General features: G+C 37.6%; 1 protein-coding gene across 1 annotated transcript in view; it reads right to left on the bottom strand.

Annotated features, from left to right (window-relative positions):
* The window catches only part of osbpl10a (oxysterol binding protein-like 10a), an 85,517-nt gene extending 60,568 nt beyond the window's left edge, over positions 1-24,949 (bottom strand). The window contains exons 1-2 of the mRNA XM_032580279.1: positions 24,347-24,949; positions 6,812-6,987 (exon numbers count right to left, since the gene is read on the bottom strand). Coding sequence (XP_032436170.1) covers positions 6,812-6,987; positions 24,347-24,600 — 430 coding nt within the window. The 5' untranslated portion in view covers positions 24,601-24,949. The remainder of the gene's footprint in view (positions 1-6,811; positions 6,988-24,346) is intronic.
* Between the last annotated feature and the right edge of the window lie 795 nt (positions 24,950-25,744).

Raw genomic sequence — 25,744 nt, 5'->3', positions numbered from 1 at the left:
AGAGGTTTAAACAGAAACCTGTTTGATCAGTTCAATACTTCTCCAACCTGGAGTCAATAATGACTCTTCAGGTCTAACAGGAAAAACTGAACACAAAGAGTTACAGAAAGTCGAACGCATCTTCAGTATTTATGACCTAACCCAAGAATTTAGACACATTGGCGGCGGATGCTTCGCTGCAAAGAGAAGTAATTTTGAAGCCGTCAGTCACTTTCAGTGCCGACTTTAAAATATCAACAAAGAGCCTCTGAGTGAAGAGGCATCTCTGCAAAAGAAAAGAAAAATGAGACAAGTGCACCAGGAAAGATGTTTTTCTCCCACTGAGAGTGGCTGCTCGGCTCTGCAGGAGAGCAGCTTTCTTACAGAAACACCTGCTCCGAGCCATCTTTCTGCAATAATATCCAATAACAAGCTTCTGACTTTTTGTCTTGTTGTCATCATCCACAGGCGTCTCTCACTCTGAAGGCAACGCCTACCCTCTGAATCTCATCCAGGAAAACTTCTGCCTGTGATGTGCACAAGCTCTGCTGTAATTAGAAATAATTAGTCAGCTATAGAGAGGAGAGCAGCCTCCGGGTGCGTCTATGCTAATGTGCACCTGTTCATAAGGTGGCATCCAGTACAGTGCAGAAATCATCCTCATTTCATTACATTATGCTCAGCCTCACTTCCACCTTTCCTGCTCTGCAATATCACCAAATGCAGTTTGGCAAAAAAACAATGAAGCACCTCAGTTCTTCAGTCATAATATAAAAAGAAAACATTCCCTCCATCAAAGGTTCGATGGAGTATTAGGACCAGAAAATACTAAAATGAAAGTACTAGAATAAAGTTATATGAGAGTTTAGTCGTAACAATGTCTGAATAATGTCGTAAAATTTCAAGATTAAAGATATAGTAATACAAAGTTGTAATACTAAGAGAATAAAGTTTAAACAGTACGAGAATAACGTTTAAAAAATCATGAGAAAAAAGTTGTAATATTTCAAGAATAAAGTCATAATATTATAATTTTATTCAAGAATAAACATAATATAACTAATATTATAAAGCCATATTTATGACTTTATGTATAAAGTCAAAAATATGATATAGTCATACTTATACAAGACTTTATATAAATATATCATAAAGTTTATAATATATACATATATTTTATACTTATAAATATATTACAGGTCATATACTGTATATAAGGCTATATATGTGACTTTATTTATAAGTCATATTTATGTCATAATATTATGACTTTATTCTCATAATTTTATAACTTCATTCTTGTATTTTTTTTATTTCATGAAAAAATATATATTTTATTTTATTTATTTTCTTATTGTGGTTGTAATGCTTCACTGTACAAGGGATTTAATGTCTTAGGATTTAAAAAAAAAATTGTTCTTTACTTTGCTCTGCAATAATTAAAATACAGGCTCAAGTGCCCAAAAACACACAATATATTTTACATCGCTATTCATCTAAGTTTTTATGCTCGGCATGCAGTAAATTACATCCTTCCAGGTCAAATCCAATGGGTTTTATTTGGCACCTTTTCTATGTACATATTCATAATACACATATTATACATCATCCACAAAGAAGTAAAGTCAGTATTGAGGAAGAACTATAGAACTGCTACCTGAGACCACTTTAAAAGATAACTGAGATGGTTTAAAACTTTTGCACACCAGACTCTCTACACCAGAAACATTGACCAGTCATGCTGTCGCTAAGGGCAACTGAACAAAAATAGATGTGAAACCACTTTTTAGTAATAAGGGGTGGAGAGTAGAAACACTGAGAGCTCAATTTATTTAACAAGCAGAAGTTCGAACTGGAAGCTGATGCCAAAATCAATAGCGATGACAGATGCTTGTCCTGATATTTAAATTCCAGCATCCATTTCGACAGCAAGGCGAACGATACGCAAAAGCTGCAGGATGACAGACAGTGAAACCTGGATCCTCCTCGGTCAATTAAAACCACCTAATTACAGCCACTTTAATCACAGCCCTGTGAAAGATGTTATTGGTTATGATAATGTCAAGTGTGAAGATTAATGCTGATGAAAGCAAATGCAGATTTTAAAAAGCGCCACACTAAACACATATTTTAAACTAAGTGGACAAACTGACAAGAGGTACAATGGCTACCTGCAATTACGGAAAGCAGCCCATAAAAGCATCACAGTGATGCTTCACATAAACCCCATGCATACTCTTACTTAAAGCTCTGACACTATATCATACACTGAAAGTTAACTTGTTGTAATTACAGGTTTAACTGCTTTTCTAATTGGCATTTATGACCTTGATCTAATTTGTGCAGCAAACTCCTTTATGGTACGAGTTAGTGTGGAGCGGTGAATTTCAAACTTACATGCACGACAACGTGGATGTCAGATTCAAGCAGAATAATTGGGCTTTATTTAAGCAAACGCCACATTGATGAAGTCGGAGATTGAATCCTCCGTGTGTGGCTCCTAACTAAAGCTATTAGTGAAGGCAGTGTGAAAGAATGAAAACGTCTAATAATGAGAATATGAAGTGTTTTAGATCTAATGATGGCGTCCTAAAGAATAGAGAATACTTATGACTCAAAGTCAGACCTTCCTTTAGATAATGACTTTGATACTAAAGAGAGACAAGCCTTATTCTTTCAAAGTAGTAATGTGAATCATTTGTTACTTTTCCAAAAAATATCAGAACTGGACATGAAAGCCTTTAATTGGTATACTTTGTCTTACAATAGATGGGACTAACAATTTCTGTGACTTACATGGGTTTTATAAGTAATTTTGCTCATTTTCATGTACATCTTCCACTTGGAGGCATAAATACTTAGGCTGTGTTCACACTGCAGAACGAACTGACCCAATTCCAATTTGTTCACCTTAATGCGACCTGTATCTGATCTTTTCATGACAGTCTGAACAACACAGGTTGAATGTTTTTGTGTGTGACTCAGGCCACTTGGATATCCAATACATATCCGATCTTAAAGTGACCTGAATCTGAACGTCCAGGTCGCGTCCGTCCGACCTGAACATCATTAATACTAGACAAATGTCACTATTCAGCGTCCTGATAAGCAGGAAGAAAAACAACAATCATGCCGGACGATCGTGAGGATTAATTTGTTAAAATGCTGGCTCTGGTCGGACAACAACTTTAAAATCATAAGCTATGCTCCATCGTTAGCATCCATGTTTACTTCCGCAAACACAGAGCTCTTCTTCTTCTTCTTCTTCTTTTTTATGTCAAATGGCAAAACACTGAGCACGCTCTCTACGTGTGACGTTATTGCGCCCTCTACTGCGCAATGCGGGACATTTCCAGGTCTAAAAGTGTCCCGCACTTTTAAACCTTATTTTATTATTATCTTCTTGTTGTTTTTAACTTTTTTGTACAACCACTTTGAATTTTCTCTGGCTGAAATGTGCCAATATAAATAAAGCTGCCTTGCCTTGCCTAATTGGAGATCACATACAAGTCGCATATATTTGGGACAATATCAGAATTGGATCACTGCTGCAGTGTGAACAAAGCCTTAATTTCACATTTCAGATGTTAGTAAATCTATGTTTAAGGTGACAGATCCAGTAATACGCCAAATCACTTCATTCTGGAGATGTTAGTAAAATGCAGAACATTAAAGAAGCATCCTCTTCATGAGACTGTCACACAAAGTAGCATCTTCCTCAGTATCTGAATCAGAGGCTTCCTCACATCTGCTGCAACACTGACTTCTACAGGAGATTCTTCCAGCCCACAGCCATCACCATCCACAACTTGGATAATATGAGTTACAGATTTCCAATTAATTTTGTGGTTAAAAAAAGTACTTCAGAACTTAATTGGACTGAATTGAAACTAACTGAAGTTAGAATCCTACAAACAAACAAGAGGCAAGAATTATTTATCACTTATAGGGAACTTCTGCTTAACATTTCATTTAAGGAATTATTTCTACAAAAACACCTACAGACACAATATGTTGGAGCAGAGCATCTTTAATGAGCACAGGATAAAAATGTCAGCTTTTTTTTTTTAAAAGTAAGTTGTCCTGCTTATAGAAATGAAGTTAATTTAATCAGAAGTGTTACAAATAAAAAATAAACAGTTATAAATTCGGTTTTTAAATAGTTTTCTTATAATTGGTTCCATTACGTACAAGATAAAGAAAATTAATTGTGTAAACAACGTTTTTTTTATGGACAGAATCCATGAATAAGTGTGTTGTTCCCTCACTTTTATTTTTCTTAAAAAAAATCACATTGAAAAATTTTTAAATAGGGGATTCCTGCAGAACCGCCTGCTGACTGTAAAATGTTGTAACAGGAAATGAAGTGTCTGTCCATACTAAAAGGAAGTCAATAAAACCTCAAATTAAAAGTTGATAACACCCCAGTCCACATAACTCACTGGATGCTGAGCTGGGAATCCAACTTAATGACTCCTCGCACTTAAATTACTGTATTTTAATTATTTGGGCCCATACTGAAGGCTTCCTGATGAGCCGGTTTGCATCCTGCTGAACAGAATCTTGCAGCCTCAGTGTCAGCCTCAGTGTCAGGCAGAAGCTTCATATGATTTATAGCTTCGTTTTCCATCACAGAACTCAGCCGTACAAAGACTCTAAGTACTATTCATCTTTATTCTGCAACAAAAACAAAAAGCCCCACAGATTCACATATTAGGTTCGACAATAAAAGCACTGTGCTCGACTGATTCAGAGCTTAAAAGCATCATGTTTCATTCCTGCAGGCTCTGGTGCCTTGCACGGATTAGCAGAACTTGATCAAATCACTTTTTTAAAAAACATTTGAGAACAAAGATGCCTTTTAAAGGTTCATTACTTGATAAGATTTTAACCCTTTCATGCATGAATCCTTTATGTTAGGATTTTTTCCAAACTGTTTTTGATTTTCTTAACGCATAAAAATGGTGGGAAAAAATGTTTTGTAAAACAACATTTTGCTTACAAATTTTTTCTAGGATTTTTTTTCTGGGTGATCAGTTGTAATTTTCTCCAAATACAAAGTTGTTATTTGGAAAATACATCAGTAGTATTGGTGTTTAGGAGTTACTTGATGTCATAACATTTTTTTACCTGCACAGTAGAAGGAGGGACTGGATATTCCTCATTTACTTGCACTTGCAGTGGATGGCCAATAGTTGGCAGTGTACTGCATGATGCACTAGTGTCCACTTCAGTGGTCTGTGTGAATTTATCACATAAAAGAAAATGGCTTCTAGCTGCCCACTGCAGTGACCACTATGCATGAAAGGGTTAACATTTTTTGTATTCACTCAGGTCATTTTTGACAATAAACTGTATTTATTTATCTGAAATGTTTTAATGTAAGAAGCTAATATTTATTTTTTTTATTTATTGCAGAGCTAATCTGATGTCTCTCCACAAAATCTGAGCTTTAATTTTGCTTGACTGAAAATGTATTATTCTGATTTCTCACCAAAAAAAAAAGTCACCAGAACTGGAACTTCCTCTTCCAACTGAGCCACAGAACAGAACCAGGACTTTTCTGGATCATTTTCCCCACTTAGCTCAATTCACTGGACCACGGAGTTATTCACGGAATATAGGCCAAGTTATTCTGATATCCTTCCCCTGGAGGCTGCAAGGGGCATTCCAGCGGCTCAAACGGAGCAACAGTAAAAAGGAGTTTCTCCCGCTCCAGTGAATACAGGTCACAGACAGAGCAGAGGCCGTCAGCGCAGTCACCAGCTGCAGACTCCTGCTGGAGCATTTTACCAAACAGAAATCTGTTTTTAAGCAGATTACTTCCTTGTTAGCCTCATATTAACAGAGATAAGAATGATTATTATTTATGCTCAATTTGTTGGATTGCATTACCAACTGGATATCATGGAGAGAACATCAGTAACAAACTGGTGTGATGATGATATGGTCTTTGGGAGGTAATGCAGAGCTCCTTGGGGGTGAATTTTAGAATCAGTGCTCTCTCCATTTGAACATGAATACTTTCATTATTGTGGCAGCATATCTTTATCCAAGGTGCTGCATAAAGAAGCTTGATAGCAGCAACTGCATCCAAAATGTACGACACTCAACACTTCTCGTGATTGGTGGTTGAACTAAATGGATTTTAACCCAAAAACAAAAAATAAATTTCACATGCTAAGGCTCCTTATACATCTCTATGTGTCACATGAAATATGGCTTTGAACCAGGCAGAAGCACAAACACCTTCAAATTTCACACATGGATAATTTGCTTGACCAAATAAAGTGGTGAGTTCTTCAAGCTTCAGAAAAAAACTTATTTGCAGAAAATTTGAAATGTTCAAAAACATGCAGAGCTTTCAGCCCTCAAATAAAGCAAAGAAAACAAGTTCATATTTATTTAGAGACAACAATACTAATGTTTTAACTCAGGAAGAGTTCAGAAATCAGTATTTGGTGGAATAACCAGGAGGTTTTCAGTTTTTTCCAGAGCTGTATAAACATATATGTGCACATGTGTGCATATATGTAATGTAAATATGTGCTGTGCAGAAAGGACCAGTCAGAGCTGTGAATTAGCTTTAGCTATAAACTATTTGTGCATCATCTGCAGGCACTGCTCTGTTAATTTGTTTGCCTGAATTTTCTCATTCACAGTGAGGCTGAAACTGATGGTGGAGTTGCAGAAACTCCCAAGGATTTAGGAGGAATAAAAAAAAGTTGCTTTAGTTTTTGGGATTTTTAAGCCCAGTAGTTTGACGAAGGCACACATTTACTTGGTCAGTTCTACGTAATCCATGGCAGCCAAGCTCAGTTTGAGGTCATACCTTTAAGTTTGTAAAGCTCCCCGTTGACGGAGTGAACGATGAACATGTAGGGCGCCTCGTCGCTCGTGGTTACCGAGGCACCGATGAGGGGCAGCGACCCTCGAGGCTTCTGGATTTTCCCCTGCTCGTTGATGAAGTACTGCAGCTGGCCGAGCTCGGGATCCAACACAAAGTACCTGCAGGAGCACAGAGACAGAAACAGAAGGGAGTTAAGAGATTAATGAGCCAGAGAAAAAGAGAGCTGAGAGGGAAATAGAAAACGCACCATTACTGTTATCATCTCTATCATTTTACTTTATGTTCACATTATTATTGTGAAACTTTTTAATTTTCCTGCTGCACAAACTTTTTAAGTTGTGGTAGAGTGTAAAGATAAAAGGAATGAGAGAAGGAAGAAGAACATGAATGAAAGTGAGATTAAGCAGAAATAGAAACAACACCCTTATATTTTTCACCTCCCAAGTGGGATATTTTTAACCACAGCTCCCTCAGATGCACATTTTGCACCTGCTTTGACTAAGATGGTGTTAGCAGAATCCAGAAGTGGAGTGTTGGAGGACGATCCCCACACCTTCCTTTCTGTGATTAACAAATCAAACAGAGCTTTTATGTAACTGAATCTCTCCCTCATCCGTCTCTTACCGGAAGTTTCAGACCCACTAAGACACATTACCTATAAGACACAGATAGGAAGACGCATTTTACTGCCTGTGGTCGGAAAGGATGTGATATAACATTCAATAAGCTGACCGATCTGCAGCGCCTAACGATTTGTTCTGGTCATTAGAGAAACACTCCAGCGTGCGCAGCAGCCTGAGGTAGGAAGCCGTTATGTTTGACCTGCATCATCATTTTTGCAACCAGATAAACTTTCCATCAATTGCTGCACCGTCTGCTGTTTTCATTCACAATTTTGCAAATTCTTGTTTTTATTTCCAGGTTAAGCTAGAAGAGGGAAAACAATGGGGACAAAGTTTTTTCAGGGAAATGTTTGGATGTTTCCGTCTGTATAACCCACAGAAACAAAGACTTCGCCCGTCGCCTCCTTTTACGCTGTGTGCAGGTAATGCTACATCAGTCAAGCTAACTGGATGTATAAGCAATTACTGGATTGTTGGGCAATAAATTAATTGTATCATTTAATTTAACTTTTGGTTTTCTTCACCGATGGACTCCTTGGGTTTCCAAATATAACGATCAGGCTAAGAATTTATTTTTCTTTTCTCATTACAAGGATAAAATCATAATATTTCAGGGATAAAGTCGTAACAATGCAAGAGTAAAGTTGTATGACAATAAAGTCTAAACGATATGAGAATACTGTCCTGATATTACCAGAAAAAAGTCCTAACTTCAGGAGAATAAAGTGGTAATTTTATGCTTACATACTTGCTTGGCAGAGCAGCAAAACTGATTTTGTGCAAAAAATGTGAAGAATAACTTTGGTACAGCCCACAGACTTATACTAACATGTTCAAGAAAACACAACAGGACATCCACTGTAAAACATTTAAAGGTCGTTTAACTTGAAAATGAAAGTCCAACTGCTGCCTTAAAAATGCAATTTAAGTCAACAATTACATTGTTTTGGTTTTAACTCAAAAATTAAAGTTCATGAAGTTGATTTAACAACAAGAGACAAGTTTCCTAAACATTTTTTTAAGTTCATTAATCTTAAATTGTGAGTTTTAACTTAATGCTGCAATTTAAACCAAATAATTATTTCACAATATGCGAAAAAAAACTGCTTTCACCAAATTATAGAGCTCACATTTCTCTATTATTTTCACTCACTAATTAAGTTAAAATAGCTACTTATTTTACTTTAGAATCATTTAAATTCTTGTTTCATATTACAGGATCAAAATTTCTGATCTGATAATGAATTTTATTAATCATCACAATTAATTCTGCTAAAAAATATTTAGTGTGAACAGGACATTATCCTCAAACTTAAAATTAACACTTGTTTTAATAACACAAGAGTCAATGTAACGCACTTCCATCTCAGGATACAAAAACAAGCCGCTAAGCATTCTGGGAAATAGTTCCCACTCCTGTCTTTTCCTTCTTTCAGTTTTTTTAAGTGCTAACCTAAAAACTCTCGTTTATTCAAATCTTGGAGGTTTGACAAAATTAACACTCTAAGTTTATTTTTCACAAACTCACACATTTAGGTTGACAATCTAAACCTTGCTACATTTATTTGACTTAAAGTGTAGACAATATTAGATACAACTAAATGTGGAAGATTTTGATTTAATAGCAAATTTTTAAAATTGTGTTTTAATTACCTCTGTAAAATAGTAATTAATTCTCCTAATGCACAAAGTCATTTATGGCAAAGACTGCACAAATAAGCTCGCAGACTGCATCCTCTAACTGAGGCACATTCTGGTTTTGTTTCCCTGACAGGAAGCAGTGGATCCTGCTGTCTGGAAACCGATCCCCTCCCACAGCCTTGCCCTCTTCCGTCAGCAGAGCCGCTGACTTGTGTCGACCAGAGCCAACCAGGGAACAATCTGCCTGCATCAGTTTGCGTCCGCCCCTCTCTGCCTCTCCCCCGCGCGCTGCATGTATGCCACCCCGACAGAACATCAAGACCCTGTTGTTCAGTCAGCAGAATGGAGCCTTTTACCGTTGACCCCTCCAGGCAATCTTGGCTTTTGCAGCTAAAACTCACTGCAGACTTTTAACATGATGAATGACGCCGGGGAGCAAAACCTTGGGCTTGATACTCAGTCTCTCATGTCAGAGTGCGGCTGATGTTACCCAACCTGCAAGGCCACAGACTCAGCAACGAGCCAAGTGTTTACTTCTGGAGGCGGAAGGGAACGGGCAATATTTTAATTTCACTATATTCAATGAGTTATCTCCAAGCGGCAGAGAGGGAGGGCGAAACGTTGATTTGACAAAGTGTTGCCACCCTTCTAAGTGCAATACAGTAATTGATATGCTGGCACCAAATGCAGTTATTCAAAATAAAATAAAAAATAAGTAACTCTAAACAGATTTATGGGAGCTCTGAAGAAACAAAAAGGTCACATTTATTCAGGAAAAACAAAGTTGACAGCAGTTAACAACAAAACTTATTTTGTGTAAGATGGATAGATCCACTGTTTGGTTGATTATGTAAATTATTCAGAAGAAGAAGTACCAAGTGAATACTTCGACTGAAATGATTTGTTGAGTGAGTGGATTATAAAAACCTCCAGGCTAGATTTGGTGCTTCATCTAATCCATGTGACTGCATCCTAATAATTTGTCATTTTGTTTCATCAGGACAATTTTTACATCTCAAAACAAGCTTATTTGTACAGTAGCGTCCAAAAAATGCTGCTTGGAAACTATCTGTTTTCTATTTTCTGTTTATTCTTTCCAATAAAGTCAAACACAAACTCAAATCCAGTTTTGTTTTTGTTTTTTGTTTATTTGCTTATTGTAACGCCAGAATCCCATATTATCAAATGTGACCCTTATATACATTTTTTTTAAAAACTGCATTTAATTTCCAGTTTAACATTTGCATTAAAAAACAGCTTATTTTCTTTCCTTATTATTCCAATAAATCACAACAATAATTAGACTGTATGAAAGGCTTAGTCAGACCATTTGTTCTCATTAACACTATCGCTCCTCTTTCCTAATGCAATCCCATCGACGTTGCAAGGACTGGCTCGTCAGCAGAATTACATCTTCACTTGTTTGGTGGTTAATTCTCAAAAAATGCTCCTGGGGACAACAGAGCAGAGCGAGGAAGTGAATCACATTCATTGTCGGAGGGCAGAGTCAGAGATTCTTGTTCTGCAGTAAAGTGACTGTCAGGAAATTTATGTACAGTCATCATTTTACCATCTTGTGGTGTGACGAGAAGCTGTTTTCAGAAATATTCAATCATCTCAGTATGAGCGTCCCACTCATGTTTGGGTTTTCTCAGCATCTCTGCATTTCCTTCAAATATCTGCTTTTCTACTCTGAGCAAGTAATGAACTCTTGGGCTGCCTGAGCTCATTTGTTTAATAAATTACCCTCTTTTTAACTTGCACCTCTTTGTTTTATGTCTAACAGTGATTTAATCCATTTGTTTCAAGTAAAGTGCCTCTCAAAGTCAATTTTCCCAAATCTCTTGCAGCAAACGAACAACTTCTTATTAAAATCCGAATAATAGCATAAACCAGACAAATGGGCCTGTATGAGATTCTCACTACGATAACTTGTAAAACTATTTTGACAGTTATAACACAGATTTGAAAGAAAAATCGTTTTAGAAATCTAGCTATATTTTAAGGGGTGCACCGATTTATTGGTGATGATTTCCTTAATTTTGGGAGACGAGTAATTGGACGATACTTTCATGTGAAGTCGATCTTATCTACTTCAAGAAAGGTCTAAGAATCAGCCACTGTCCTCTTCTGCTCTCCCGTGAGAAAGGTTTGACTGACAGACCGGCCCACCAGGTCATGTCTGCACATTTAAAGTTAACATTAGTCACCCCACTGTTGCCCACTCAGTGACTTTCTTGCTATATTTAATGACATTTCAGACAAAGAAAAAAATGGTATCGGTCAAAATCGGAATCAACAGGTCAGGATTTTTAAAGATCGGTAATTGTGACTGGCCAATAAACTATAATCGGTCGATCTCTGCTAACTCGACTGCTAAATTTATCTCTGCAGTCTGAGATTTTCTGAGTCCTTTCCTGGCCCTGGGAAACATTGACTGCAATGAGATTTGATTAAACCTTTAAGTCCTAAACAAAGCGCTGGTGATCCAGCCAAATTTGCAGTACTGTAATTCCACTACACTTTGCACTAACTGAAAAATTCCAACGGTTTCTAAAAGGGGGGACGTTGCGCTTTCCCAGCCAATATCAGGTTATTACGGTAATTTCACTCCCGCTGTAGCAGGGACTGAAATGAATCTGAGGGGCACGCTTTTGATAGACGGTAAATTGTGAAAATAACTTGCTAGATCTTGAAAGTTCCAGTTGTTATGGATAAATGGGCAAATATATTTACAGACAGGACATTTAAAGAACGGCATACAATTAAAATAAGCAAAAATATCCAGGCGGACATTTTAAATTGAAAATAAAGAAAACACCTGCTACCAACTTTGAATCACTTACTAATAGCTACAGTTCGATCTTTCCACTACAAAATAACTGAAAGCTGAACTTATTCCAATGAATTTCTGCTGTATTTTCGTCCACAGCGACTTGTGATGCAGTGAATTCCTGGAGTTGGGAGTCAAAAGACAAAACAGACATTAAAATTACCAGGACGCTGAGCTAACTCTATAAGTATTCTTCCTTTTATCAACAACAGAGTCTCACAGGAGAGCTGCATTACCTCACAGCTTTAATCAAAGGAGTGCAGTCCTGAGTGCATTTGAAACAGACTGATTCATCCTCTGCGTGATCCCTATGCTCTCGACTACTTAAGAAGGCATAGATTCAGGAACCTCACATTCTGCATGATCAAAGCCTCATTTTCATGTGATGAGATGTTTGAAAAGAAGATTGTGAGAGCTACAAATGCTTCATCTTCTTTGATGTGCACAGAAGTGATTGGATACCAGCTCACATTTCATAAACAGTAGCAGAAATCCAGATTGTGCATGAAAAACGCTTTTTAATCAGCGAAAGACAGAATTTTTACAAAATTTTAACTATTTTCCATTGCTTCCTGACTCTGTCTCCGCTTCTTACCACCGTAAGCAGCTCTCAGCCACAATCAAAATTTTGCAGTCCGGTTCTGCAGAACAAATCAGCATCAACTACACCCAGAGTCAAATAATCACAGTAAGCCTGCAGGGATGGAGTTTATCCTAAAACTGCACACCAGCTTCCATCACTGCCACAAAACCTCCACCAGGTAAATCCTGACTGACACACAACCGTCGTTGTGTTTACGCTAAAGGAGCTAAGGCTCCACAGGATTCATTATTGCAACCGTTCTGCATCAACTTCATAACTCTCCTGTAAGGTTTACAACTTTATTTTAGCACTTTGGTCATAAATACGTTGGTTATAGCAATCGTCCTCTCCTAAATGTTTATATCAGTAGCTATGGAAAATTAATAGCGTAATAATAATTATAATACTTTTAATTTCTTGTAAACAAGAGAAGAAAATGCAGAAAGAAAAGGAAAGAAAAATTAAAATACCAACGTTGAGCCAGTAGATGGTGATAAACATTTACACAACATAACACAAAAGGACATTCTCCATACAGATAACTTTCCTGAACAATCGGTTATATATTTGACTATTATTGATTGTTTTTTCTTAATAATTAAACTGTTCAAACACACAAAGTTTAGTTGTAACATTATTTCTTAAAAATCAAGCCAGACATTAAATAATTGGACAAAACTGTGCTGTAAGGTTTACAACTTTATTTTTAGTACTTGGGTCATAAATACGATGGTTATAGCAATATATGTCATTCTTGTTCTATTTGTAGTTGAAGTTTCCCTGGATTGGCTGCTTATCAAACCCCAGTCAGCAGCAGCTTGTGAAGAATCGACATATTTCAGCTTCTCACATTCTCTTTTGAATATTTTGATATGCTCTAAGTTAAAAATTGGAAGTAGGGAAATCTGCGAATCCCGTAGTGTAAATAGGTGGGAGTCCATGTTGTAACAGCCAAACAAAAATCTGTACTCAAGCGATCTGTTGCGGCGTTGTAACCAGCAACGCCTGCAGCTGTACGGCTGTACGCACTGTGCGTACCTTGAGATTTTCCTTTAAGTAAAATTTTAAAAAAGAAATTATAATTATTGTACTTTTTACTGATTTCCCCTTTTCTATCTACAAAATTGTGGAAAAAAATAAAAATTGTCTCTTGTGTAAAAATATCTAGCCCACATCTGGGTGTGTCTGTGGGGGTGGGCACATGTCCGTCCTATACCTAAATGTTGCTGGTCAGTTAACTTTTATTTGGCGCTCGTTCTGTAAGCTAAATGCAGTGAGGCTAGCTAAAACTGAATAAGCGCACTTTTAACCCTCACAAAGTTTCAAGAGGGGGTCTAGTGAACCCTGCGTGAACTTTTTATTTTCTGTGAGATCCAGCTGCGCTTTCAAGTGGGTTTCTTTTGTTCGGGAACTGAAGCGCTGACGCTTCTCCGCTGATCGACCGTGACACCTGCTGCGCTCTTCCCCAGGGTCACACTAGACTGAGAGTTAAACAGTTAAATCTGGTCAAAGCAAACATTGTTGCTTCACCTCCTCAGGAAGTCTGAGTCACACCACCTGAACCTGGGAATCTCCATCCTCCTCCTCCTGTAGATCACATGGGTAGGCTTTGCTTTTCTGTCTTTATTATTTAGTGTACAGTGCGTGTGTGTTGCATTTGTATGGGTTAGGTTTGTGCGGTTTATGCATGTTGGGATCCGACTGCGTTCGTGTGGATTAGGCGCGATGACAGTTTTGTGTTCCCTCCGATAATATCATGCAGGCGCCCCGATTGTAACCACTGATATATCAGTGTATTGCGCAGCTCTAGTCTGAAAGTTGAAATGAACAAATTATCTTCCAGCAAATGTGCTATTACTTATTATTTACCAATTAATATAAATACAAACTGTTGTTGCTACTTCTCTTCAGTCACTTTTATAGGAACCCATGACATTATGCTACATTCAATCATGTTATTTTTTAGTTTACATATAGCTGACTTAGATTTTACTGCTTTAACTCCTGGATTTTACACACGGGAATCAATACATGAACATCTTATGTCAAAGGCAGATAAGCAAAAATCTAATAAATTATAATTTATCTATGCTTGAGTTATTTGCATCAACGACAAATCTTACAAGGGAGCCTCCTGAGTGTTTTGTGAGTCTTTTGTTCTTCCACCTAGAATTAGCACCAGCAACCTGACAGCAGTGTGCGCCCAGAAGAGCCTGGTATCTATACCGATTCTGCACAGAGACGTACATCTCCTACACTACACAACAGCACTTCATGCTAACAAATGTCCACCCACGCAGTGCAGAATTAGCTCCACTCAGGTCTGCATGCCACATGACACACACACACACACATCCCGTGTTTCCCTACATGATGCACTCTGAAACGTGACCAACATCTCTAATCCCTCCAAATGAACCTGGGCTCATCTCCTTCACAGGTTTCCACTATTAAATGCTGCAGGCACTTTTAGATATTAGCTGTTTATAACGTTAAATGCTAAACACCTGGGGACCAGCAGACTGTCCAGATACGGCCACTTCTCCTCTCATCTGTTTGGAAAAACATGAGCCTAAAACTGTTGTGACAAGCGCAGTCATAAGCACAACATTTTAACATGCAAGCTTAAGCTCTTTAACATTCTAAGTAAAAAATAAAAAACATGGGATTAAAACACTACAGCGCCCAATTACCAGTTAGATATGAAGGAAATAAAACCAGACAAAACAGACAAAGTAAATGTAAAAATCAGTCTTCACATGATTTCACTTCCTGAGAGCAAAAACTTATAAAACCAACACGGCCCTCTTTACAAAGCTCATTAAATCGTATATTAACTGGGAACAACCGCTGTTTGGTTGAATTTCAAAAGCTGAAAACTACCAAATCTTTAAAATAAAGAAATTACTTAAACAGAACCTGCCTTACAGCATGAAGTAGGCTAAAAGATCACATACAAATCTGCATACAGTGTGAATACCCGTCTAAAAATTCTCATAGCTTCCTGTTCTAATAGTTCAAGAACCAAATATAATATAATATACATTAATACGTGCAGAGGAAACCACAGATGCTAACATTTACAGTATTCCTCGTCTCCTCTCTGTACAGTCAAAGCGCCAAGGAAAATAAATGGTGCTCCTGGATTGACAAGTCAAGTAGCATTGTGCCAAGCAGTTTCAAATTTCCGAGTTTTCTTTCAAATATTTTAGATATGCTCTATGAAAAACAAATCCGTCAATAGACGAGTTTTCTGCAAATAACGAATCACAAATAGCGCAGCTGGATAAGCCATCCAAACATTTGGCATAAACTGGGGCAGACAGAGTGTCTGCATACCTTACCATGAGTTTAACAAACAGTATTACTAGTTAATTGCTGAAACATTTCTGCAGCATTGCATGTAGTATTGGTGCACAACGAGCAGTTAACTGGAGATAATATTACTTATGCTATAAGATCTAATGATTAGAAATGTGAACCTGGAACTTTATTTACTTCAAGCTGTGTATCTTTGTATGTCAAAGAAATGTTACATATATTCAATAGTGGGATGGGGGAACGGATTTCTTATAACTGGATTAGATTACTTTTAAAGCCACAGCACTAACAAAAAAGTAATAGTTTTATAGGTTTGACCTAGTATTACACACTGATCATTGTTATTGATTAGCTACATCTATTCAAGTCTTTTCTCTCATTTCAACCAGTTTAAAATAAAACAGATTTTTTATGCCCTAAAAAAGGGTAAATTAATCTTAGTCCTTTACACAACCCAGAGGTAAACTGGCGCTTCAGGGATTTTAAGAGATAATTTTTCCCAATGTGACTGCAGGTTTTGGTTCACATGACAATTCCAGGAGATTTGAGACAGTGTTAGCTCTTTGTATCCACAGAGTTATTCGTCTTGAGGCCACGCCACTGGCGCAGGTGGATACACTGAAAGAAATATTTCCCATAAAGCCGGTTCATCGCCTTCAGGCTCTTTGTAATTGAGACATGTCAGGTCGTATCACCACTTAAGAGGAAATCCATCTGTTAAATCCCTTCTTTCGCCTTAAAATAACCACAATCTGTCAGGTAAAACACAGTTACAGTTGCTCTAGAATAAATTTCCACAGAACATCAAACCATTTAAATATATTAGAGTCATTTCATGTGCGTGGAATAGAAAGTAACCAAGGTATTCTGCATCAAGGTGTAGATCAGTACATCATCTCCCTGTCAGTACATAGAGGAAGGAGCAGCTTTTCCTGCTCTCCTCCCTCCACCTTTCTGTACCCTTCCCCGCTCACATACGTTGGCATCAAGCCCAGATCATATACAGTTTCATAAAGCCTCAGCTTCCTTCTCTTCCGCAGCACTGCTACAGTACATTGCCACAGCGGGACACTCCGTTATTTCTGTGTGGGAAGGAAAGAACTAATTTTACTGCAAAAAGAAAAAAGAAATCACACAGAAGCTGCAGAACGGAAATCCTGCATAATTTATGTTAACTGTTCAGCAAAAACTTAACAGAAAAAGGGGCTTCATTCTGCAAAAAAAAACTAAAAAAAACACAATGTTCAGATGTTTTATATCTGGCTCAAAGCTACGTCCATGACGACCAGAGCAGGGATTTTAAATTAAAGTCTCACAGAACTTCTTCTGAAAACTCTGAGTGGTGTAAACTGGATGAGGCAGCGAGAGAGGGAAGCCAAAAAGGCTGCATGAGTCACACTACAGCGAACTGCTGTGATCTGCTGCTCCAAAGAAATCCTCTGCTTAATTATGAGAGCTGCAGCAATGCCCAAACAACGTGCCACCAGACATTTGCTGGAAAAGGAAATAAATACCTTTACAGTATGTTTTAAACAATTGCGAAAGTCTTTGCTCGGATGTGGCTCAGTTCCTAGTAAATGTTTTCACAATGCAACTGAAATGTTTGTTTCTTCTAAAACAATGTTTTTTAAAGTTAAAAGCAGTTGTGATATTTTTATAAGAGATACTTCATGTGAAAGTATGCTATATAAATGCTATATAAATAGGCTATATTAGGTTTCAATGTTTTTTTGGGTTTTTTTATGTGATAGTCCCAACACAAAAACTGCGCTCAGAAAACCTGTTAAGCCTACCATGTTTATGAGTTTAAAAATGTTTAATGTTGACAGAAAATGTTAAAATATTACTAGGTAATCGTGTGTTATTGGAAAATTTTAATAAAAATACCTAAATCCCAACTATAAAGTCTTTAAAAAGTCAAACAACAAAAAACGTAAAAATCAGTAAACAATGTTTAGCCTGGTGGGGGTGCAAATAAAGCCTGGTGGCCTGCCAGGCTTATAATATACTGGAGGAAACCCTGGAAGAATATACACATTATTATTAACATCTAAAATGTAAACAAGTACGTGATCTCTATCAGCAGACATTAAAAAGACAGAATCAACAGTTTCATCCTCTGCAGTTGATGGTTCTCATGCATGCTACCCAAATATGCACCGGGGTTATCCAAGTTCTGACTAGAATAATTTGCTTTGTTTTGCAGTTCATTCAGCCTGAAGGTAATAGTTTAAAAGCAGTAAAGAGTGGATGCTTCAGATCAGCAAGAATACTCTTTACTGCATTAAGAGATCTCCATTTATACGTTCCGAATGATCCAAACAGTCCAAACCATCCACCTAATACACATTTAAACACACTCCATATAAAAACACCTTCAGTACTTTAAAATCAATATCAGTTTCAAAAAGTGTGATGTGCATTTGGAAGCGTTGCAAGAAAAAAACCACTGTTGGAAGAAAGTCCTAGGAAGATTCCCACAAGCCATTTAAAGCTACGGTACGCAATTTCTACAAAAAATATGTTTTTTTTTACATATTTGTTAAAACTGTCAGTGGGCTGTAACAGTTCTGAGCTACTAATGCCATCTGCAGAAATGCATCACTCCAAAAACAACCTTAGTGCTGTCAATCAAATCTGTGTACGTGCTGCTCAATGTGTTAAAACTGTTTATCTGCCGCCATCATAGCCATGCTAACTAGCCTTAGCATTCATACCAGCCTTTGGTGTGGTGAACCAGCTGTAGCATAGCAAGAGGCTGTGAGCAGCGCAATCATGAGGATGATGTAGAGTGCTAACACCCTCCCCCTGGCTCTGATTGGTTGTTTCGTACATATTGTTGAATCTTATTGTTGATGTTCTTGTTGACTTCCTGTTGTGGGCGGAGATTTACACAGGTGGGTGCAATCTGCTAATAAAAGGCCACAGGTTGCTCTGGTGAGCACTGCACTCAGGCCAAACGAAACTGAAGGCTATGTTGTTTTTCCTTCGTTACGGTCCGGCATTTCCAGCCCTTTAAAGATGGCAGCGTCAACACATATATATAGAGATAAGTCAGTGGAGCTACATTTTTGTCACACATTATCTCATATTATTCTGTCACAACATTTTGACAGTTTTAACAACTATGTAAAAAACATTTTTATATGTTACAAAATGCTGCTTTAAGGTGAAAAGAGTTCAATGTTGATGGTAACAGGTGCTCTCTATCCAGTCTGACTAAGCCTGAGGTATTTTAATTAGTAAAATAAGCAGAGATGGTACAGACATCGATCCATTAGGCGCCTATTTACAGCCGTCATTAGGCCAGGGTACACTCTGTACAGGTCACCAGTCCATCACAGGGCAACACAGAGACACACAGGACAAAATACTAAGTATGAGCACAATCATAAGAACAACTTTGAGTATTCAACTGATGAAAACATTTTTTAGGACGCAGGAAGCAGGAGTACCAGGAGAGAACCCACACATGCGCAAGGAGAATGTTTAAACTATATGTACAAAGATTCAAACCCAGGACTTTTTTGATAGAAAGCAAAAGAGCTACAAACAGCACCACCTGCAGATACACCCCAAATGTGAAAGCATAAACTCAATTGGGGTTGAATAGAAATGCATGAAAACTCTGTTTTATTGTTGTTTTGAGACCATTTTAAACTAAAACAACGGTAATGACATAATAATGCAAGAACACATTCTGAAATATCAGTAAACTTTAAATTCTAATGCAAATTTAACACTAGAACTGGAAGACATTTTAAATATCTAAAAATAAACAACCAACTGAAAAAAAGCATATAAAATGAATGATGAAATCTCTGTAGACAAAACTGTAATTCCAAAATAGGGCTAGTTGAGACCAAAACACCAAACTGTCATCCACTTTCTGCTAAAAAAAAAAAAGAGAGAGAGAGAAAGAAAAGAGGAAAACGATAAATCATGCACATTGAAATAATTGAGTTTATTTTAATTTATCATGCGATTAATTGATTTATTACTTTTGGCAATAAATATTGATTTTGAATTTGTGTTGGCCCATCTTACAAGATCCACATTAGCTAAATGTAAAAGCTTCAAATTGATTAAACATCTTTCCAGGGCACAAAATAACGTTAGCAAATATTATTGTAAGAATTCTTGGTAAGCTTTGATAAAAAATCAAAAAAATCACTGGAATATTCACAAACGCCGCGTTTTAATCCATCTTTGACGTTTTCTTTTGAACTGCCTTTTTAAGTGGGGTTAACTCTCGCCACTGCCTCCGTCTGCAGGCCGACAGCCTCCCACTTCGCCCACCTTGGCATCCAGCAGAGGGACAATAATTCCTCCTGAAAGCAGCCCAGCTGTCTCTGACGCAGCGGAGCAGCCACAGCCGTTTCATCGTAATCGGGGCAAAACTCGGCAGGTTGAGGTCAAACAGTGGACAGAATGAGGCGGAGAAGCAGGCCAACTCAACTTTCACTTTAAAAAGCAATGCCTTTAATTTTCTGCACAATAATTCGCCGTATTGTTTTTGCAGAAAACAGCCTAAAACGAAGAACCAGATGGAGTTGATCATTTTAACTTACAAATAAAAAAAAAACTACAGTGCAAGCAATACTTTAGTATTACAAATGTATTGGCACTGAGATAAAAATGTGCTAATCTACATATTGAGTACATTTATAAAGTGAGTTGACATGTCATGTTGAGAATTTTATATAAATTTGAATTAATATAATGCTTGAGTTAGATTGATTATATAGAGACTATTGGGCATAAAAGCAATGACACCACAGATTATTTTGTTTTAAAAAAACTGAGTTTAAGCACAACCTACATCCAAACGTGGAATTTATGTAAAACATGGTAGTGGCTGTGTTATGCTCTGGGCCTGCATTTATATAGCACACTATAAAACATCTGAAGGTGGTTTAACTTGAAAATGAAAGTCCACCTGCTGCCTTGACAATGCAGTTTAAGTCAACAAGGAAATTGTTTTGGTTTTAACTCAGAAATTAAAGTTTATGAAGTTGATTCGACAACAAAAAACTAGTTTTCTAAGCATTGTTTTTTAAGTTCATTAATCTTGAATTATGAGTTTTAACTTAATGCTGCAAATCAAATAATTATTTCATAATGTGCAAGAAAAAAATTACCCTCACCTTGGTAAAGAGCACACATTTTCACTCGTTATCAAGTTAAAATAATTACTTATTTTACTTTAGAATAAATTAAATTCTTGTTTGAAATTGCATGAATAAAATTTCTGATTTGATAATTAATTTTATTAAACATTTAGTGTGAACAGGACATTATCCTCAAACTTTAAAATAAACATTTACCTTAATAAAACACAGAACAATGTAACGCATTTCCATCCCAGAACACAAAAACAAGCCGCTAAGCATTCTGGGAAATAGTTCCCACTCCTGTCTTTTTCTTCTTTCAGGTTTTTAAGTGCTAACCTAAAATCTCTCGTTTATTCAACTATTACAGGTTTGACAAAATTAATCAAAAGTTAACACAACTTATTACTGGAAGTTTATCTTTCACAAACTCACACATTTAGGTTCAAAATCTAAAACTTGCTCATTTTATTTGACTTAAAAAGTAGCAAACAGGTAGATATTGGGGCGAACCATAACTTCTACAAGTGTAAAATCTGATTAGGCTATTGTCTGGCTAAAAAGCTTCTGTTTAAAGTCTTCAACAATATTAATGTCACACCATTTCTGTAGTTTAAACTCCTTTTTAAAAATTTAGGGCTTTTTTCTCAGTTCACATAAACATTATTCCGGTTGTTAGCAAGTTATTTGTTGCAAGTTGCCTGTCAACTGTATGCAGTTGGCAAAAAATGCATCTTTTGTTCTGTTGGTGGAGAAAATTGCAGAAAATCATAGCTTAACTAAAAAAATGCTCCTTTAAATGTAGCGTGCTTTGCAGCAAACAAGCAAAAAGCTCTGAGGTCTTGTATACGTTGCTGCAAGAACACAAAACAACCAATATTTTGCAGAATAAGCTAGATTCACTCAAACTAAATTTATCTAGTGGCTTTTATGCATTTCTGTAAAGGTAAAACAACACTGTGTCCCTCTATTTAAAAGAAAAATAACACAATTTAACACTATCTATTGGACAGTTTTAATGTACTTCTAAAAAGAAACACATCTGGTATTTTAAATAAATTAGAGTCAGCATTTTATTGTTTCCTGACAGTTTTTAGCATGAACAAAACTTCCTTGGTGAGTTTGTGGTGACTCATTATCATGGTGGCAACATATCTGGGGAGTAGCTGCTGCTGCTTGCAGGAGCCTGGAGCAGCAGTGGTAACTTCTCCTTGACAGTGCATACCTACCAGGTTTGTGCCATCAGAAGTTGCAGCAAGACTGGCCTCCTGCCATGACTACAATCTAATCATGTTCCCTGTAGCTGGCAGCTCTCGCCCTCCAAAGGCTGCTGTCTGCATGGGGTCTAGCCACCACTCTGGCTCCAACATAAAAGGATCTCACCAAGAAGCAGAAACAAACAATTCACCAGCTCCAGATAGAAAAAAAGGGGGTTTATCTAAAAATACTGTCACCCAAAACGAAGTAGAGCTAACGTTTTAAGAGAATATCAAACTTAAACCGGTTCATTGGTGCAGGTTAGGTTTTTTTGTTTACATGGAGGAGCTTGAACTATTTTGTTGCACTGACAAATTAATTCAATTTCTTCTTTGGCTTCTTTTTGCAAAACAGAACATTATTTACCCTTTAAGGTAAGCGCTTGGTGACTGCTGCGTGTTGTTTCTGTTTTCCTGCCATTACGCATTTTCTATCTGTCTCTATTGGACCCATTATTACTTATTGATGCTTCTTCCCTTGCTTGTAAATGCAGAAATATAAACTGAAGGCTCATGTTCTGACCATTAAAACCTGTAGAAAATAAATGCAAAGCCTGCTGCAGGCAGGAAGTGAGTCTCGCGGTGGGTTTGTGGGTGAAGCAGAGATGAATAAAGTCTGACCTTTACGTCCTTTATCACTTCTAGATTTTTCTTCTCTGACTATTACATAAGCAATTAAAGCCAAAATAATGGCAAAGGCCATTTAGTAATTTTTTTTTTTAAACAGATTATCAGCGATTTCATGGTGCGTTAAAGGTGGTCGTAACTAAAAGCAAAGTCTTCAGTTGCTGTTGCAGGATAAGAAAACAAATGGGTTAATATTTAAGGAGTTGGTTAATATTTAAGGAGTTGGTGAAAATGACATTTCAAGGCTTTCTCAAGTGTTTAGAAAATCAATTGCAGAATTAATCAGAAAGTAACTCATATATTTTCCTGTGCCGTTGTGTCTTTCTACACCATCAAAACGAAAGACTCAAGTTGCTTTCTGGCGACTACAGCGATACTAAGGAAAATGTGCCTTAGTGGAAATTTGACACCATTGAATACAAGCTGGTGTGAGCAAAAAGAGGGAGATGTTGCCTATTGGTACATGACTTTACAACGTATATATTTTTAAAAACAAAAATAATTGAGGAATAAGTCTGAAATATAACTTCTCATGCATTCATACTCTGCATGGTAAAAGCGACTGAGATGCTCACAGAAATTGTAACAAAGGGAAGAAAAGAAAAGCGTAAGGAAAATCAGGGTTGACCTTCGTCAGCATCACCTCCACAATATTTAGTAACAGTATTGTAATGACACTTTCTTAGCATCATCCTGGTCTAATGTTTACACTTGAGAACTAAATATGGAACTAGTTATTGTTTAAGAGAAGAAACACAACTTACTGGTTGCTGACAATGAAACTGATGGTGGAAGCACAGAAACCTCTCACATTTCAGGCCTTCAGTAAACATCAAAATGCAGATATTCTATCTACTCTGTGGTAGTCAGGAAAACATAAGTGAAGAAATAAAACTTGAGTTTCCCGCTTGATTTCACACTCAAACTGTTCAAGGTCACAGAGCAAACAACTTCTTACACTACTGAAAACACAGATTACTAGGTAACTTTTAAAACCTGTTTTAAAAGTTAAACTGCAGCAGACTTGATAACACTTTATGACTAACACAGAAACTGTGGCTATAAAACTATTTGAGCAAAGTCACTCTTGCTAATTATGCTGAGGGCATTTCCTCTCATTTGCTGGATAGTCTTGCAATTAGTTAAACTTTGTTCGAGACGATTTTTATCTTCTCAGGATAGAACAAAAAAGTTAAGTGAAAACAAACTTAGTGTTTAGGACTTTTTATAGGAAATTAACTTTGCAGCTTTAGTCTTCAAGCCTAGTTTGTTTTCTTTGTTGTTCTGACACAGGAAGGATGTTTGTTTTGTGAACTTTCAGAACGACAGTCCGTTAGAAATGGTTTTGTGTGTGTTAAAGCTGCCTGTAAATGCCCGGGCTCTCCTCTAAAGCCGTCCTCCATGTCACAGTGACGTGGTGGGCAAAAAGTGCAACGTGGACGGAGCAAATAACAACACGACGCATGAACCGAGAGTGATCCAGTGTCCACCTCCGCCCCCCAAGCTACGTCCGTGCGCCTACCTGTTCTGCCAGCCTTGGATCAGGTTGGTGTATTTGCTCAGCACTCCTTCCAGCTGCCTCCTGCGCGCATGCAGCTCCTGCTGCTGCAGACTCACGCCGCTGCCCTGCACCGTCCCCTGGCCGCCTCCAGCTCCAGCCGAGCCTCCCAGAGAACCGGAACCGGGGCTGTGCGAGCCGCTCCGACTTGCGGGCTTCCTGGGCGACGACGAGGAGTTGGTTCTGTTGGTCCCGGGACTGCAGAGCGTCTTTTCCATCCTGGCTTTCGGGACTACAGAAAGCTGGTGGAGGGGAGGAGGAAGAGGAGAAGAGGGAGGATGGGGATGGAGCCGACGCAGCAGCCTGTAGTGGAGGGATTTCAGCAGAGCATGTGGCAAACAGAGCGACGAGTGTCCGCTGAGCTGAAGCAGAGGCAGTGGATGTTCATCAGCTGGTCGGAGCGTCCCTCGATGCGACGGGAAGCTGACATAATCCTCGGTGTGTTGAAGCCGTTGCTCTCACCTCTGCAGCAATGTGCGCTGTGCCAAAGTGTTTCGGCTCCAGCGTTTTTCCTGCTGGGAAAGGAGAGCAGCGCGCAGACACTCCCACTCCACACTGAGGACCGGCCCCCGGATGTTGCAAAGCAAAAAAAAAAAACAGGCAGGAAAACCCTGAGATGAGTCACGTTTCGCACCGAAACTCTGCAGTGTGTTGTCACAGCTGCAGGAGCGGCACATACCAGAAAACATAGCTAATTACACTATGATGCTTATTAAATATCCATCATATCAAGAAGAAAGCCGATTTAAATATATTTCACCTAATAAAGGGTTGATTTTTTTCATGAAAAAAAATCATGGACCCTCTCTCAGTAACACATGTATAAGATACAAAAAATAGGATATTGTGAAAAATCTCAATAGTATTTGTCACTTATTTCAAAATCTAAAACTCATTAAATATGCACAGAAGAAATATTTCCGTCCTTTATTGCAGTTTTGTTTATCATGCGTTCAGAGCTGGTAACTAGTTACATTTACTTGAGTAACTTTTAGGAAAGAAATGTACTTTTGGGAGTATTTTTACTACGCCATCCTTTTTACTTTTACTAGAGTAATTTTATTATGAAGTATCACTACTCTTAGTTGAGTAAGATTTTTTGAATACTGTTAGGTGAAATATATATATTATCAAATATTTGTTGTTTCATTTATAACAATAGTGTTACTTATATGATGCTCTGTCTTATATGCCTTTATTGTTTTCTTTCCCTTCAGCATAAAGACTGTTTCTGTGTTGTTTGATTTACTTTATTTCCTTTTTACAAGAGGGCCTCCCTGAAGAAAAGCAGTGACAACCGTGCTCACAGGGTTTATTGCTCAGCAGGACTTCTTCTTCGTTTGAACTGTTAGATAGCAGTAA

Source organism: Xiphophorus hellerii, chromosome 13 (assembly GCF_003331165.1).
Source record: "Xiphophorus hellerii strain 12219 chromosome 13, Xiphophorus_hellerii-4.1, whole genome shotgun sequence".
Lineage (NCBI taxonomy): Eukaryota > Metazoa > Chordata > Actinopteri > Cyprinodontiformes > Poeciliidae > Xiphophorus > Xiphophorus hellerii.
This window is presented reverse-complemented; position numbering and strand designations above follow the sequence as displayed.